The following is a 14,822-nucleotide window of genomic DNA, read 5'->3' as shown; positions in this document are numbered from 1 at the left end:
CTGGGTTTTGAGATACATACTTTTCTAGATACTATCCGCGGTCAGGAACGAATTAAGTTCGTAATTCGAGGTCCCACTGTATACATGTACAACAATCCCATCAAGGAATGGATTCAGGATTAAGATCCCTAAATACAAATAACGTGTCTGTCCGTATTACACTATATTTTCTGTAGGATTACAAAGTAAATTGTCATGAGGAGCGAACGAGAGAGAGAAAGAGAGAGAGAGAGATAAAGAGAGAGAGAATATCAAAATAAATGAAAGCTTAATCAGTGACTTAAGTTATGCTAAAAATGCGTCACTATTAATCGTCACGATTAATCTGTGTGGATCACTGGAAGATCCACACAGATTAATCGGTGCATTAAAAATGAAAGAAAGTGAAAACGAAGGATGTGAAACTAATGAAAACAAAGACAAAAATCAAATGTGAAAAAAATTTGCAATTTGAAATCTAATATTGAAAAGAACATGAAAAAAAGTATAGAATTAAGTTCTGTACGTTTTCTAGATGAGTGCTTCCGAAACTTATGGATGTAAAGGCCCCTCTGGAAAAAAATACATTTCACTCCCCAATTGAAAAACAAAATCGTAACATTTATTGTATTTATATTCAATACAAAATATAAAACCACGAATATTGCAAAAATCAAATGCAAATATTATCTTTTTAGCATCTTACCTACACATTTGACATGGCACACTTAGTCTTAAAACATTTTAAATTTGTCTTCATTTTTTCACAGCCTCCTCAACAAAACTAACGGCCCACATTTGAGGAAGCGCTGTACTAGCAATATATATCAATATTGTGGTTGTCTGAATTGTAATATGCGGTTCAACCTTTTTTTATTTCATTTAAAAACGGAATTTCTATAAAAGCAAGAAATTATATAATTTTCTGAAGAGGAGGCATTTCGATTTACAATCCATCATGCCATACATGAGAAATATGTGCCACGTGGGTTGCAGCCTTTTTAGTAAAAAAGCAATTAAATTAAATCAATGAAAAAAAATGTTGCTTTGTCACCTGAGCTACAGGTGGATGGCCTTACCTAACCGATTTTTCATGATGTAGTTCAGATCCCAAAATACAAGGATAATATGATGATGTTCTAATGATAGTGTCCATGGGATACTCTGATTACACTTCTACAAGACGTTATGATTACAGGAGCGTAGGAGACTGACCATCAAATACAACTTAAGTTCATTATTATAGCTCTAATTCACACCAATAAAAATACTCTCTGCAAAAATGTAATATAAAATGTAGGAATATTTATTATCGCACGCGCACACACACACACACACACACACACACTCGTACGGACGGGTAGAAGGGATTTTCCTACCGGAAACTCGAGTTTTTCATCTCGTAACCAGGCAAACCGGCCCCATTAATACCGATATCTATAAACATATTTATCCTTAGAGGAGAGGAGCAAAGGAATGACAAGTCGGTTGCATTTAATTGCCTAAAATCCCTAATTACGGGAAATTAACCCGTCTCTTACAGAAGGATGGATGATGGATATGCAAACTTAATAGAAGAAAAAATCCTGAGCCCACTCGCAGTCATAATATACTATCAGTTTACAAAACGTAAAAAAAAAAAAATCGTGAAGAAGGGTTGAAAAGGAAGAAGGGACGTTGTCTTTGAACAATAAGACTGAAAGTTTCAAATATTGTAAAAAAATTTTAAAAAATAAAAGGAACAGAAAGAGAAAATTTTAACGAGATAACGGGGGGAATATTTATTTATTTAGTTAGTTTTAAATAAGAATTCAAAGTCTTGCAAACAATAGCTTGCAAGTATAACGCAATTAAATTATGATATCCCCGTTTTCTCCTTATAATATATATTTTGGAATATCTTCCTCAGTTTTGAGATACTGTCTGACCACAGAAGCGAGAGCCATCATTGGCAGATTGCCAAGAAGAGTCAATTCATGTTGAAGGGGAGAAAGAAATAAGGTGATGTACGAATTGGTTACCAACACGCGAAATCACGTGCTTTATGCGTAAAATTTTCCAACTGTTATACAAGCAAAATACTTACCACTTTAAAAACTACAATGATCATAAAAGAGAAGTTAATTTTCCGACGTATAATAATAAACAGCTCATCCCACAATACGGATTGATTACCGTATTATTGGAATGGATTCACCTACATTTGACATGCACGTAACACACGCAAAATACCTTAGCATTTACATAGATTGCCACCTTAAATGGATAAAATATATAGAATACATACATACATAGGAAAATTATTTCAACAGTGATTTGGTGGCCTTAGGTACAACCGCCAATATCCGAACGTTTATCGCAATACACAAACTCCTGAGTATTAAAAATCTGAAGCACTACATAATGTTACTGAAGAATTACTTTAAGAACATCCATCGTAACAACAGAGATACACATCGCATAACACAATCCACAACAACTCTTTTCATCCCTAGACCCTTCAACAACTCATAAGGTTCTTTTGTGAGATCACATCTGATATCCACACTACTAAACAATCTACCAAGAAATTTAAAACACATAGAAAACTACAGAACGTTAAAACACGACCTCTGGTAGCTATACCAATACAGTTAATATGGCATTTACACTTATATACACATAGCAAATCACAAGCATCCAATGTCTACATTCCATCCATAAAGAGTACTAAACAATATAAATAGTGAAGGCTAATCCCACTCTCTTCATAAAAGTTAACACTAGCTTCAAAGTAGGTGGGATTAGCTCACCTGACTCAACTAAACCTCATAATCATACACTCGAAATTATTGTAAAGTATATGTAAAGACGGTGTACAATAATTTTTTTATTACCTCTCAAATAATTACATGAATATACTAAAATTTAGGCAACAATGCAACTTTTTCTTGCAAAATGGTTCAGTAAAAATTATAATCACTCGTAATATCATTATCATTTGCAGAATTTCTCATTGATACAAGAGTAAAAAGCGTATATTATTGCCATTAATAATAATCGCAGTAATACTTTACACTTAATAACTCACAAGTTAAACAATATTACTTATGTTGCAATTTACATAATAATAATTTTTTTAATTTAAATATGTAAATTAAATAAATAATTTTAAATTTAAATATATAACTGAAGTATTACTATCACATTTTCTGTTTACTACTAGTATTCGTTACAGAATGTTAAGTAAATAATGTTAGATACTAGAATGTAACTCAACTGCACCCTCGAAGCTTCGTAATTAACTTTTCTGAGGATGATACTGGTTATATATATATATGTTTGTTATTGATTTGGTTGCTGTGTTGGGAGTAGGCAGATGTTTGGGAGATCAAACGAATGATCCGAAAAGTCTGATCAAAGTGATATTGCTGATATATCGTGTGTTATTACATCTGTCTTGATGGTTCAGATTCGTTTTTATTGTGGACTTCTTTTTGAACTATTTAGGAGGCTTTTTTCACAGTGGAAGCCTTTCTATGTCTTCTGTGCTTTTAATTTGTATCGGCTTTGAAGTTTGTGACTTCCTTATGAATATCTTGGCATCCCTGGTGCACAAAAATTGGTAATTGTTTTCCATTTTTGCTTTTCTTGCTTGGTACAACAGATTCTGGTTGAATGGTGTTAAATATTCAGATAGGAAGATTGGTGTATTGTCTTGCTGTGCGTTCAAGTCCTTGGCAACTGGTTTTTTCTACCTGCTGGCTTTTATGAGATTGTCTCTTGTGGACTTGCTCTTAAGACGAATTATGACTGGTGCAGGTCGTGGCAAGCCTTGGTTTTTGCTCTTCTTAGAAATCCGATTTATGGTCTGAATGTCATTAAGCTGTAGGGGGGATATCAATTACATGGCCTAATTTTAAAACCACATCTCTGAGGTTTTCTGTAGGTGCAGTTTCAGGAAGACCGGTTATGACAAGATCTTCTTTATGTTGTTGCTGATTTAAACATTCGTATTGAAGTTTTAGAGAATGAAGTTCTTGACGGAGTTCGGATGGCTATTTCATCAAATTGTGCTGCCTGTCATTTAGTGCGTTAATGCTCATTTTAATGTCTTTTACCGTTTGCAACACTTCTATAACTGCTAAATTATTATGTTTTACCAAATCTTCATATTCGCTAGATTTTGTTGTTATTTGTTCGTTCTGTTTATTAAACAGTTCTTGCACAAGGTCTACTAAGCTGGCTTTTATGGTCTCTAGACCGTTTCCTATTAGTATATTTAAAGAATTGAAATTATAGGACTCACTCGCATTTTTTTGTCTGTTCAGTCCATCGTTTGATTTTGCCTCCGGTATAATCAGCTACAGCGTAGGTGGCTGCTTTAGGTGTTTCTTTGTTCTTCCTACAGAGTACGCATTTCCATTACTCGCGTGTTATATCGGATTTATATTTATGTTGCCCGGTTGTTTCTGAAAAGCGGGCACATTTTAAGTGTAGAATCCTACTGCATTTCGTACAAGTTATATTATTTCCGTTGGACGATAAATCCTCCAGGCATTTGATACACTTCATGACTCACCATTCTTCCCTTAGGCAGTATGGCGTGATTATAAAGATGGCCACGTCCTTTGTTCTTCGCTCGTTGTTGGCCACGGTACTCTTTGTTCCCTTTTCAACACTTCAAAATTTGGTTTCTTCTTAGCCGATGTCGTTAAATTTTATATCACTGTCTTCGACATAATAAGTAGGGTTACTTGGGAGCACTTTCAACTTAAAACAGGAGTTGGAACCACTTTAAAACTATAAATAACTGGAGCAGCGATATCACCGTGCGCCAGTTCATATTCCTACACAGCGCCCTCTCTGAATAATAATAATAATAATAATAATACTGATATGAAAAAATATGTGCATTTATATTCAAAAAAAAAATATTAAAAAGAAATTTATTAAACTGCGTACAGAATTTTGTACTGAGTAGAAAATGTAATATGTTTTAATTGTATATATGTAAAGACTCTGTATGATAATAAAAATTATTATTCAAAAAATTATCATATAGAGAAAGTATATCTATTGTTATTGTATATATACTAAAAAAAGTAACAAAAATCTGGATAATCATACTGGGTAATATTATAATAATATATGTTGTAAACAATTATTATCATTTTTTAATTATTATTAATCATCTACTCTATTCAACATATTATCAACGCCATATTATCCCCTACTCTATTCAACATATACATTAACGATGTTCATAACCTGGCCACACAAAGTCAAATATTTCAGTGCGCAGATGACACTGCACTATGAGCAGTCCACACAGACACCAACACAGCTCTCGTAAAAGTGCAATAATACCCGAATAACTGGAAATTTACTTACCTTCCAATGATGACCTGTTGTTCTATCACCATCTGATGTATACTAAAAAGAAGTTCACCTACCTCCTTTCTATAAAACACTTTTAATAATTTGAATGTTAATATCATTTCTCTTCCTTCTATTTTCAAATTTTGCAATTCATGAATCTTCATGGAACATTTCGTTGACCTGAAACCATCTTGGATAATATTATCCTCAAACACCTTTTCATCTCCAAGAAACCAAAGTTGACTAAATCTGAGCACAATAGTCCACATGTGGACATACTGAGTCATATAAAGAGGAAAAATGACTTTTCTGTCCCTAGTAGTAAGCACCAAGTGATCTACTGAACTGTTTTGCAACTGTTTGCAAATGACCTCTGAACTTAAGCTCCATATCAACTCTAACACCCAGATCCCAAGTCTCATCAATTTCCAGCAATGAAACCATCACACACTGAAACTTTTTCCTTTTCCAATTCAAAGTGAATAAATTTACATTTTGCCCCATTATAAGAAAAACCATTATCATATGACCACGAGGAAAACCATTTCAATTATTTTGCAGGTTCGCTACATCATCTGTATGAATTATAGCTTTTCACAACTTAACTTCATCTGCAAACAACTGCATATCACTGAAAATTGGATATCACCAATATCATTAATAACATGGTCCAAAAACAGAGCCTTGTGGGATGCAACTGGTTGCATTTCTGACATTTGACTTCTTTCTGCCATACGCTGCTCTCTGATGCCTATGACACAACCACCTTCTTATCCATAGTAGAAGTAGTGGGGCACTCTGAACAAGATCAACATCAAGATAAGATAAGGATTTGTGATGTCATTGGCTGATTAGATCAGCAACGTCATTGTGTATGATTCGATGAGCAAAGTCATGGATATGGAATGTTTGGAATTTTTGCTGGGGGATACATCTGTGTGTGGTGTCACGTTATATTTTTTTGTTCGCGTGTGGAATTGGGGGTAATAGTTAGAGATAAGATAGACTATGGAATCCTTGGAATTTCCAAGGGTTACACATCCATCACTGACGTCAGGTTGTGTCTTCATATATGGCATTCTGGGTAACGGTTCGCATATGGAATTGTGGGCGATGGTTAGAGATAAGAAAGAGAATGAAATCCTTGGAATTTCCCAGGGTAACACGTCCATCATTGACGTCATGTTGTGTGTTAGGTTATTATTATTTTTTTTTTACATTCACGTTTCTTTTCAGTTAGACACTTTTTCTACATAAATATTAGCATACACAATTCTTGGTGATGGTTAGAGTATTGAATTCTTGGTAATGGTTACAGTATGGAATTCTGACAAGAATGACATGTAGATAATATATGAAATAGAGAAGTGATATCACATTCCATGTTTGCTTAGAGTGTGGACTTGTGGGTAATGGTCATAGCTTGGATTCTGGGATGTGGGTATGTTTGTCATTGACATGAGATGTATTTTTTGTTTGCACGTGGCATTATGGGTAATGATTAAAGATTGGAATTCTGGGAGGATATTTGGTCAAGTGTTGGGTTCTTTGGCTCGATTGTGGAACTATGGGTAAATATTTGTCAATATACCAGTAGACATTTCCTAAAATAATTAGTTACTGGATATCATTCATGTCCTCCTCAGCCCCCCCCCGAAACACACAAACACAAACACATTTTTTTCTTTCATGTTAATATTTTCTAAAATAATTAACTATTGGATATCACTAGTGTCACCCTTCTCTCCTCAAACACACACACACAAACACATTTTTTTCGTGTTTACATTTTGCAAAATAATTAATTACTGATATCAGTGGTGTTCCCCTCATCCCCCCCTTCAAACATATACACACAGACATTTTTTCTCATGTTCACATTTTCTAAAATAATTCATTAATTAAATTTCAGTTTTACTGTTTTTTTTTTCTTTCACATTTTTCTTGTAAATAGGTTCTAGTTAGACATTTTCTAAAATAATTACTTAATGGCTATCAGAGGTGTTCCCTGCACCCCTCACACACACACACACACACACACACACACACACACACACACACACATTTTTTCTTTAATGTTCACATTTCTAAAACTAATTAAATGTACTATAAATTAAATGTTACCTTTATTACAAGTTCTAAGCAGAATAAATATTCTTAAATATGGAGAACACATCAACGATACCTTAATTGTTCATTTAAGTTTACAAATACACGTTTATTTGATTGATGTATTATTTATAAGTATATTCACAATAAAAAATTAAAACATAACTACCTAGAAATATTTCACAAAATTTGTCTCTCTTGCTATTTTCCTGAAGAAAGAAAAATTTCAGAGTTTTGGGTTAGTTAATTTTTTTTTTTACTTTACAGGATACACAAAACAGTGCAGTACAACACAACACACATACACACAAGATGATCTGTAGCCTGAAAGAACGAATTGTAGCAAATAAACTGAAAATGCACTCGATTATTGTTCTTACTGTAGATTTCTGTCCAATGTGGCATCATTGAGTTCAAGTGGAAATGTACATTATTGTTGGGTATATTATATTTGTGACTTCCTCTGTGTAGAATTCTGGGTGATCGTTAGAGTATGGAATCCTCGGTAATGATTTTGATTCCTTCTTCTAAGTTTTAGCCCAGGAATATGAGATGTTATGTTCCCTAAAGGCTAATGATACAATGATCCATTTATTTGTCCCTTAATGTAACAGGGGGAACGTTTTACGTGTTCCTCTGACATCTGGTGTTGGTGATTCTTCATCCAACTGCTCTTCAGTAGTTCTGAATCTTTTGTTTGTATGCTTCTCCCTCTGAGTTGTTTTAGCAGGGGGATTTTCATGGCAGAACAATAATGAATTTTCGTTGTGTTACCTCCTCCTCCTCTCCACCTTGATCATTAGTTTGTGTGTACATGGAATTCTGAAAAGTAAGATGATTTTTTTTGTCGTTGTTGGCATGTGGCATTATGTTTTTTTTTTCAATCCTGGAATTAATTTCACAGTAGTGAGCTTTTTAAATCATTTATTGTATTAGGTATTTTTTTCAAAACAAATAAATAATTATTTATTCTTCTTTCAACTGAATATTAGGTCTGGTACTATAATTTTCAACTTAATTCCTCTGTTACAACTTCCAAAGATTATACTTTAGACTCCCGTATTTTTCTTTTCCTTTAGTAAGTGTTGACTGAAAGGAAATGAGAAAAACAAGTATTGGAACTAAAATAAAGTCACCACTATCCTCTTCTGTTAATTTTCACACTGTAGTGTATTAGATTTCACTAGGACTTTGTAATTTGCACTCCTCTTTTTTTTTTTTTTTTGCATTCATAACTAAACAGAAATTAAGATTTTAAACTTAGCAAGTGTCTGAAAGTAGGGTTACCATATTTCCTGAAAACCATATGCAACATCAATGTAGACCATAAAAAAATCTAAAGAAAAATAAAATGTTTACCTTCAAATACATATTTATGATCATGGCACACAAAAAATTCATCAGCTTTGCAAAGTTTTAACAATCACACACATATTGTTTTCATCATTTTGAATACCACAACTTGCAAGGCAGGCTTCTATATATATATACTTTTTTTTTCAATGTCATTCGTTGTTTTTCTCTATTTTACTTTAAAAATTTAAAATTGCAGAACTGTGGGATGAACTTGTTGCCCCTTATGGCTATTAATTTTAGTGATGTCACCCAAACTGATAACCACGAGGTTATCAGTTTGAGATAAGTAACATCTCTAACACATATCTGCAAATGGGGAGGTCACTCATCTCCCCTTGAGTGAGCAGACATCTTCAGGAGGAGACAAAGGGTGAGGTGGACCATTGTAAGGAAGACTGTCATCACCCTCCATTGCCTAATGCTACATTTATTTTTTCCCTCCCAACAATTTTGGACATGTGTTCGAAATTGTTGTCTGAGTGACAGAACTAGTCACTTGCTCTTACATCAAGAACACTGTTTGAGCAAGTAAGATTAGTAACTATTGATGGTATTTCCAAAAATAAACAGAAGGTATATCTTCTTTTCTTTTCACACAGTTGCACATGATAAAAGTTTAAAATCATGTGACTAACAGTCGAAACATATTTCAAAACTTTATGATCCTACTATTCTACAAGAAGAACAAAAAAGAGAGAGCTTGCAAATAACATAATTGTTGGAATTTTTTAATGGATAAAATACAAAATGAATAAAATAACGACAATTTTGTTGCTATATCAGATGTATCCAATAGATTAGAATAGAAAGACCAGAAGAAATTTGCAAGTTTGCAGACAAATCCTTTGAAATTTCTTTACCACAAACTAATCAGAGACTGTTTTGAAAATCCACTCAGTGAATTATTAGTCTTATTTGTTCTTGACAACATTCAAATATTTCATGAAACTGTGTCAACTTATTAGAAAAAAAATCCAGCCACAGAATTAGTTTGGAAGTCAAGGAATCGGATGTTAAATTAATAGGCAGAATTTTTAGTGCAGAAGATTTAACATAAAAAGTGTAGTATCATATAAAAATAATACTTTTTGTGTTGGAAAAAATACTTAACATAAAAAGGATAAATAATATAGAAACCAGTGGAGACACCAAGATACGTTTTGCCCTATGATGTCACAAAGTAAGATAAAATCACATCAATATCATATCCACCAGCATGCAAAAACATGCCCATGAATCATCTGAGTGAATGTTTCATTTTGAAGAAATGGACAGAAATGGTCAATTTCATACATGCATTGCAGCTATCATATTCTACTGTGGTGTTTTGTGTCCAGTAAAGGAAAATAATGGGTGAACCCAAAAACTTTTGAAATTTTCTTTTCTCCACATAGCTCTAAAAGGATGGAAACCGATTGTTATTTTAGAAGATTCATATGTCGCATTGTGGTTATCGAGAAGAACATGGGAGAGGTTGCACAGTCAGTGAAGTGATATCCTAGGATTCTTGCAAAAAAGAGTAGAATACGAATTTGATATTGGAGACTATTATCTCAAATACCAAGATGGTGAACTAATGATAGAGGAAACAGGAAATGGTATAATTAAACTTTTCTCTATTATCTGTGAAGAAGCTGAACGATTTTCACCAAAAATATATCATATTGATAATGATTTACTATTTTTGGAAACTGAATTAGCATGTATTCGTATCATGGGAAAAATTATCACAAACCATCTAAATTCATCAATGGTAAAATTAGACTTTCAAGATTTTATTCAATTCAATAAAGATTCTTTATTTTGTGACATTTTTGAACACTATACGAAGACTGCTTTGTATATCTGGTGAAAGAATACATGGAAAGTTTAGAGAGGCATGGTGTCATATCCAGGCTGACACCATATCAGATATATGCAGCTGTGCTTCCTATGGTATCCGATCTTAAGACTCTTTTGCTTGACCAGCTATTTTGGTATAATGTAACCAAGAAACTGTGAGTAACCAACATTTTCTTTCTTGAACTCATTGGAAAATGTTTGGAGTGTAACAAAATCTTGTGAAATATTTCTAGGTAATTCTTCTTCCAATTATTCTCTGTGAATATACTTGTAAATAATATTTCAGCAAAATAAAATATGCATTTGTAAACTTAAATGAACAAACGTTTTGTGTTGTTGAGGTGTTTTTCCACAGTGAAAGTTTTACTCAGTTATTCTGTTTAGAAGTTGATATATAAAACTATAACCTTTATACCTTAATGCAATTCTGTTTAATTATTGTTAAAAAATGCTACCATTTCTTTAGCAAAAAGTAATGAACTTTTAAGATCTAGAAAATTACATCTATATGAAGACCAAATGTGTAAAAATCGGTGAAATCTTTAAGCAGAATCATTAATGGAGATCAGAATACATCATAATACAATAAAAAGATATATGTAAAAAAATCACTACTGTGAAATTAATGTTGGAATGGAAAAAATGTTGGGAACACTGAACTCCTGTAATTAATTATTTTATTAAATTGGCTAAGGCTACCTATTGACATTGTTTGAATTATCTGTAAACATTTCTCTATATACTCGAAAACCAGACCTGATAATCTCAATTAGAATGTTGGTGTCATTAACATCACAGAAGGACTGCACATAAACATCAAAAGGGAAGATATGAGTCATGACTAGACACCGTTCACTTTATCCTCACATAAACATAACATTATAGGCTAAAGTTTTAATTGTTTGGAAGTTTGTAACATAGAAATTAACAAAGTATACTACAGAGCTAATATTCATTTGAAGAATGGTATTAGTAAGGAAAATAATGTTATGACACAGACAGGTGGCTGACTGACATTATTTTTGACTTAGTACAAGTCTATGAGAAGTGTAAACTAGTGTTCTACACAAAGTTCCGTAGGTTAGTGTTGCTTATCTTGTATATTAATGTTGATTAATATTGTTATCAATAATTATTATTGTATATTAATAATTGATAATGGGACTACTTAAAGAATTATGTCCAGTTATTTGTTTCTAGAGATAAGTTGATTTAGAATCCCTATAGGTGAAATTGGCATGGAGTGGTTATATTGGCAAATTACAATGAATATCTTTCATTTCAGTGTTGATAACTGCAAGGCATAAGAACACTTCAGAAGGAGGATTTTGCAGACGAAATATTATATTTCTGCAAGAAGTAAACAAAGTTTTCAGTTATAATGGGATTATTATATCAAATAACTGTAATGTCGAACAGAACACCAACTGGCAAGAAAAAGGAAAAGGCTATTCTTTCATTCTACAAGTTCTTGTTAAGACCACAACTGGGATACTGTTTTCAGATATGTCACATAAATTCTCGGTGGAAATTGGGAAGACAGCTAAAGAGATCCAGTAGAGAAAATAGCCAAGATGATAACTCCCCCGAGGAATTGAGGAGCAGAGAGATTGAGGGAATGCAGATCCATATAAGTTAGTAATGGGTTCTTACACTAACACTATAGACACAACTGAGATTTTGCAGCTTATGGAGCTGGTAACAGTAATGGTGGTGGTAGAACCTAGCCACCTTCCCTGGAAAATGTCTCAGGATGTGGAATGATACACCATTAGTGTGTGTGTCTTTTGTAATCGTGACCAAATAGTGATATATATTTAAATAATATGAGTAACTAAAGGATTCCCCCATCTCTATGAGTCCTTGAACTCTCCAGAAGGGCCTGCATAATAATAATAATAATAATAATAATAATAATAATAATAATAATAATAATAATAATAATAATAATAAACTTTATATTGTCGCTGACTTAAAAGATTGTACTCAATTATAAGTAAATTAGTGTTTTGGCAGAGTTCATATGTCTCCTTTGTTAGACTGTGTTTTCTTTCAATTACAAAGTTGACAAGAAGTTTTAATGCAAAATAACAACAACAACAAAAACAAAAATTTTATTATTATTATTATTATTATTATTATTATTATTATTATTATTATTGTTATTCACTAAATTAGCTTATAGCATATGTTTTTCTATAATTCATCATGATCACAGCATTTCAACTTATTCTTTATAAAAAAAAATAATGAAACATAAAGCCATAATATTATACAGTCTACTATTATTTCAAAGTGTGTTATATATCTAAACACCATATGTGAATATTTTCATAAATGTATTTCATTTATATTAAATATTGAACTGCGAAACTTTAATATTAGTGTTTTTAACATCAAAAGTTAACTCTCATTCTAAAACTAAATTTACCTCTATGTTGCTGAACGTCGTAGGAAAACCAACCATCTGTTTTAGTCCATCCTGCACACATTTTCTTTTCACCAAATTTACAATCAAGAACTAAAAGAAATGCATTATTCAAGAATATTAATATTTATGATAAATGATTAAATATTTTCAGATTATATATAATAGAATAAATCATTTTCGTAAAACAAATATCTAATGCAAATGAAACAGAACCATTCGTTAAGAAAATTTTATAACCATTCCACCGAGAAAGCTCGTAGAATTTTTATAAACTTACAGCGCATTATATAGATCTTGTATTAATTATGTAATCAGGAACTCTGCTCCAGAAACAAAACAACAAAAAAAATGATAGTTTAGCTTTTTTAGGAATGAAGTCATCAGCCTTCGCTTGATGTTATTTTAGTAAGATTCCACGTGCAAGCTACGTATTCCGTAGTCTTGCCCCTGGTACGGACTTGGACTTTCTATAACTGACGTTCCCTTTCATCTCGTTCGATTGTTTGGTAGTCGTGATTTCATGCAAATATTTTTTTTTTCATAAAAATCTCTTATAACAAGACTTAGTACATTGTAGTGCTGAAACGATATACACTTGTTTGTAACACTGTTATAATGTAAAATTATTGCATTAATCCCAAATGTTGGCATATCAATTAGTATTTATTCTTCCAGTGACTGCAACCAAACATGCGATGCTTATGGTGAAATATCTTCAAACCATTACTCCGCCTTAACAGAACTTCACACTTGGGAAGATACACTCAAGTATAAGAATTTTCCAAGATGTCTACTACACACGTTTATTCGCCCATCCAATTGAAATATAAGTAGTGGGATTCTTTACAAATGACTTGAATCAACAGGCAATAAGCTCAAACCTTGAAACTGTTGGTGTTTGCCATAAGCCACTCGAAAATATGCATGAAATAGTAAAGAAAATTGCACTTAAAATCAAGATCAACTATAATGAATATGGTACTGAGGTTAGGCATCGGGTTTCTAGTGGTCTGAAGAACAAAGCAGTGCCTATCATTATAAAATTTAAAAGAAAGGCGATCAGCGACAAATTACTGGAATAATATGTGATAGTTTTAAAGAAAGCAAAATATATCTACACGAACACTTGACTCTAAACCTAAAACATCTGCTATTAATTGCAAAGAAATGTAAAGAAATACACTACTAATATCTTTTGGTGAAATACGTAAAACTCTTCATGAGAAGAGACCGTTCATCAAAAATATGGGGGATCATATGAGAAGAAGAAGAGTAAACTCCTAGAAAATAGCGAGAGCAAAAACTAACTTACGAATAACAATGGCAGATGATAATATTAACTGTGATGTAACTTTCATAAATGTATAACATGTCATGATTCAGCAGAATTAAGAAACTTTTTATTCCAGACACTGTAAAGAAATTGAATATTTTGTATATAAATATAAGAAGTATTCGAGGTAAATTAGAACACATAGAATTACTTCTAGACAGCATTAACTATGCTAGATGTTCTGATATTAACGGAAATCTGGGTTAAAGACGAAAATGTTGATTTGTACTATATAAGCGGATTTAAAGATTATTATCGAAGTAGAAATTAATTATAACCAATCTGGCGGTGCAAATATCTTTAATCGAAACTCCATATCTGTTAATAATATAACTAACATAAAAATGAAAACAGAAGAAAATATTGCAGGCCTCGTGCCGAGTGGTTAGCGTATCCGCTCTCCAGCCAAAA

At 32.4% G+C, this 14,822-nt stretch overlaps 1 protein-coding gene across 1 annotated transcript in view; it reads right to left on the bottom strand.

Moving 5' to 3' along the window:
* Positions 1 to 14,822, bottom strand: part of LOC150092099 (uncharacterized) — a gene marked incomplete at both ends in the record, with an annotated part of 300,006 nt that overhangs the window by 131,114 nt on the left and 154,070 nt on the right. The window contains one exon of the mRNA XM_090415309.1: positions 13,079 to 13,168. Within this exon, the coding sequence (XP_090271435.1) occupies positions 13,079 to 13,168 (90 nt within the window). The remainder of the gene's footprint in view (positions 1 to 13,078; positions 13,169 to 14,822) is intronic.

The sequence above is a fragment of the Typopeltis vanoorti genome, unplaced genomic scaffold (assembly GCF_054136105.1).
Source record: "Typopeltis vanoorti isolate ZY-2024b unplaced genomic scaffold, IOZ_Tvanoo_1.0 HiC_scaffold_690, whole genome shotgun sequence".
NCBI lineage: Eukaryota > Metazoa > Arthropoda > Arachnida > Uropygi > Thelyphonidae > Typopeltis > Typopeltis vanoorti.
This window is presented reverse-complemented; position numbering and strand designations above follow the sequence as displayed.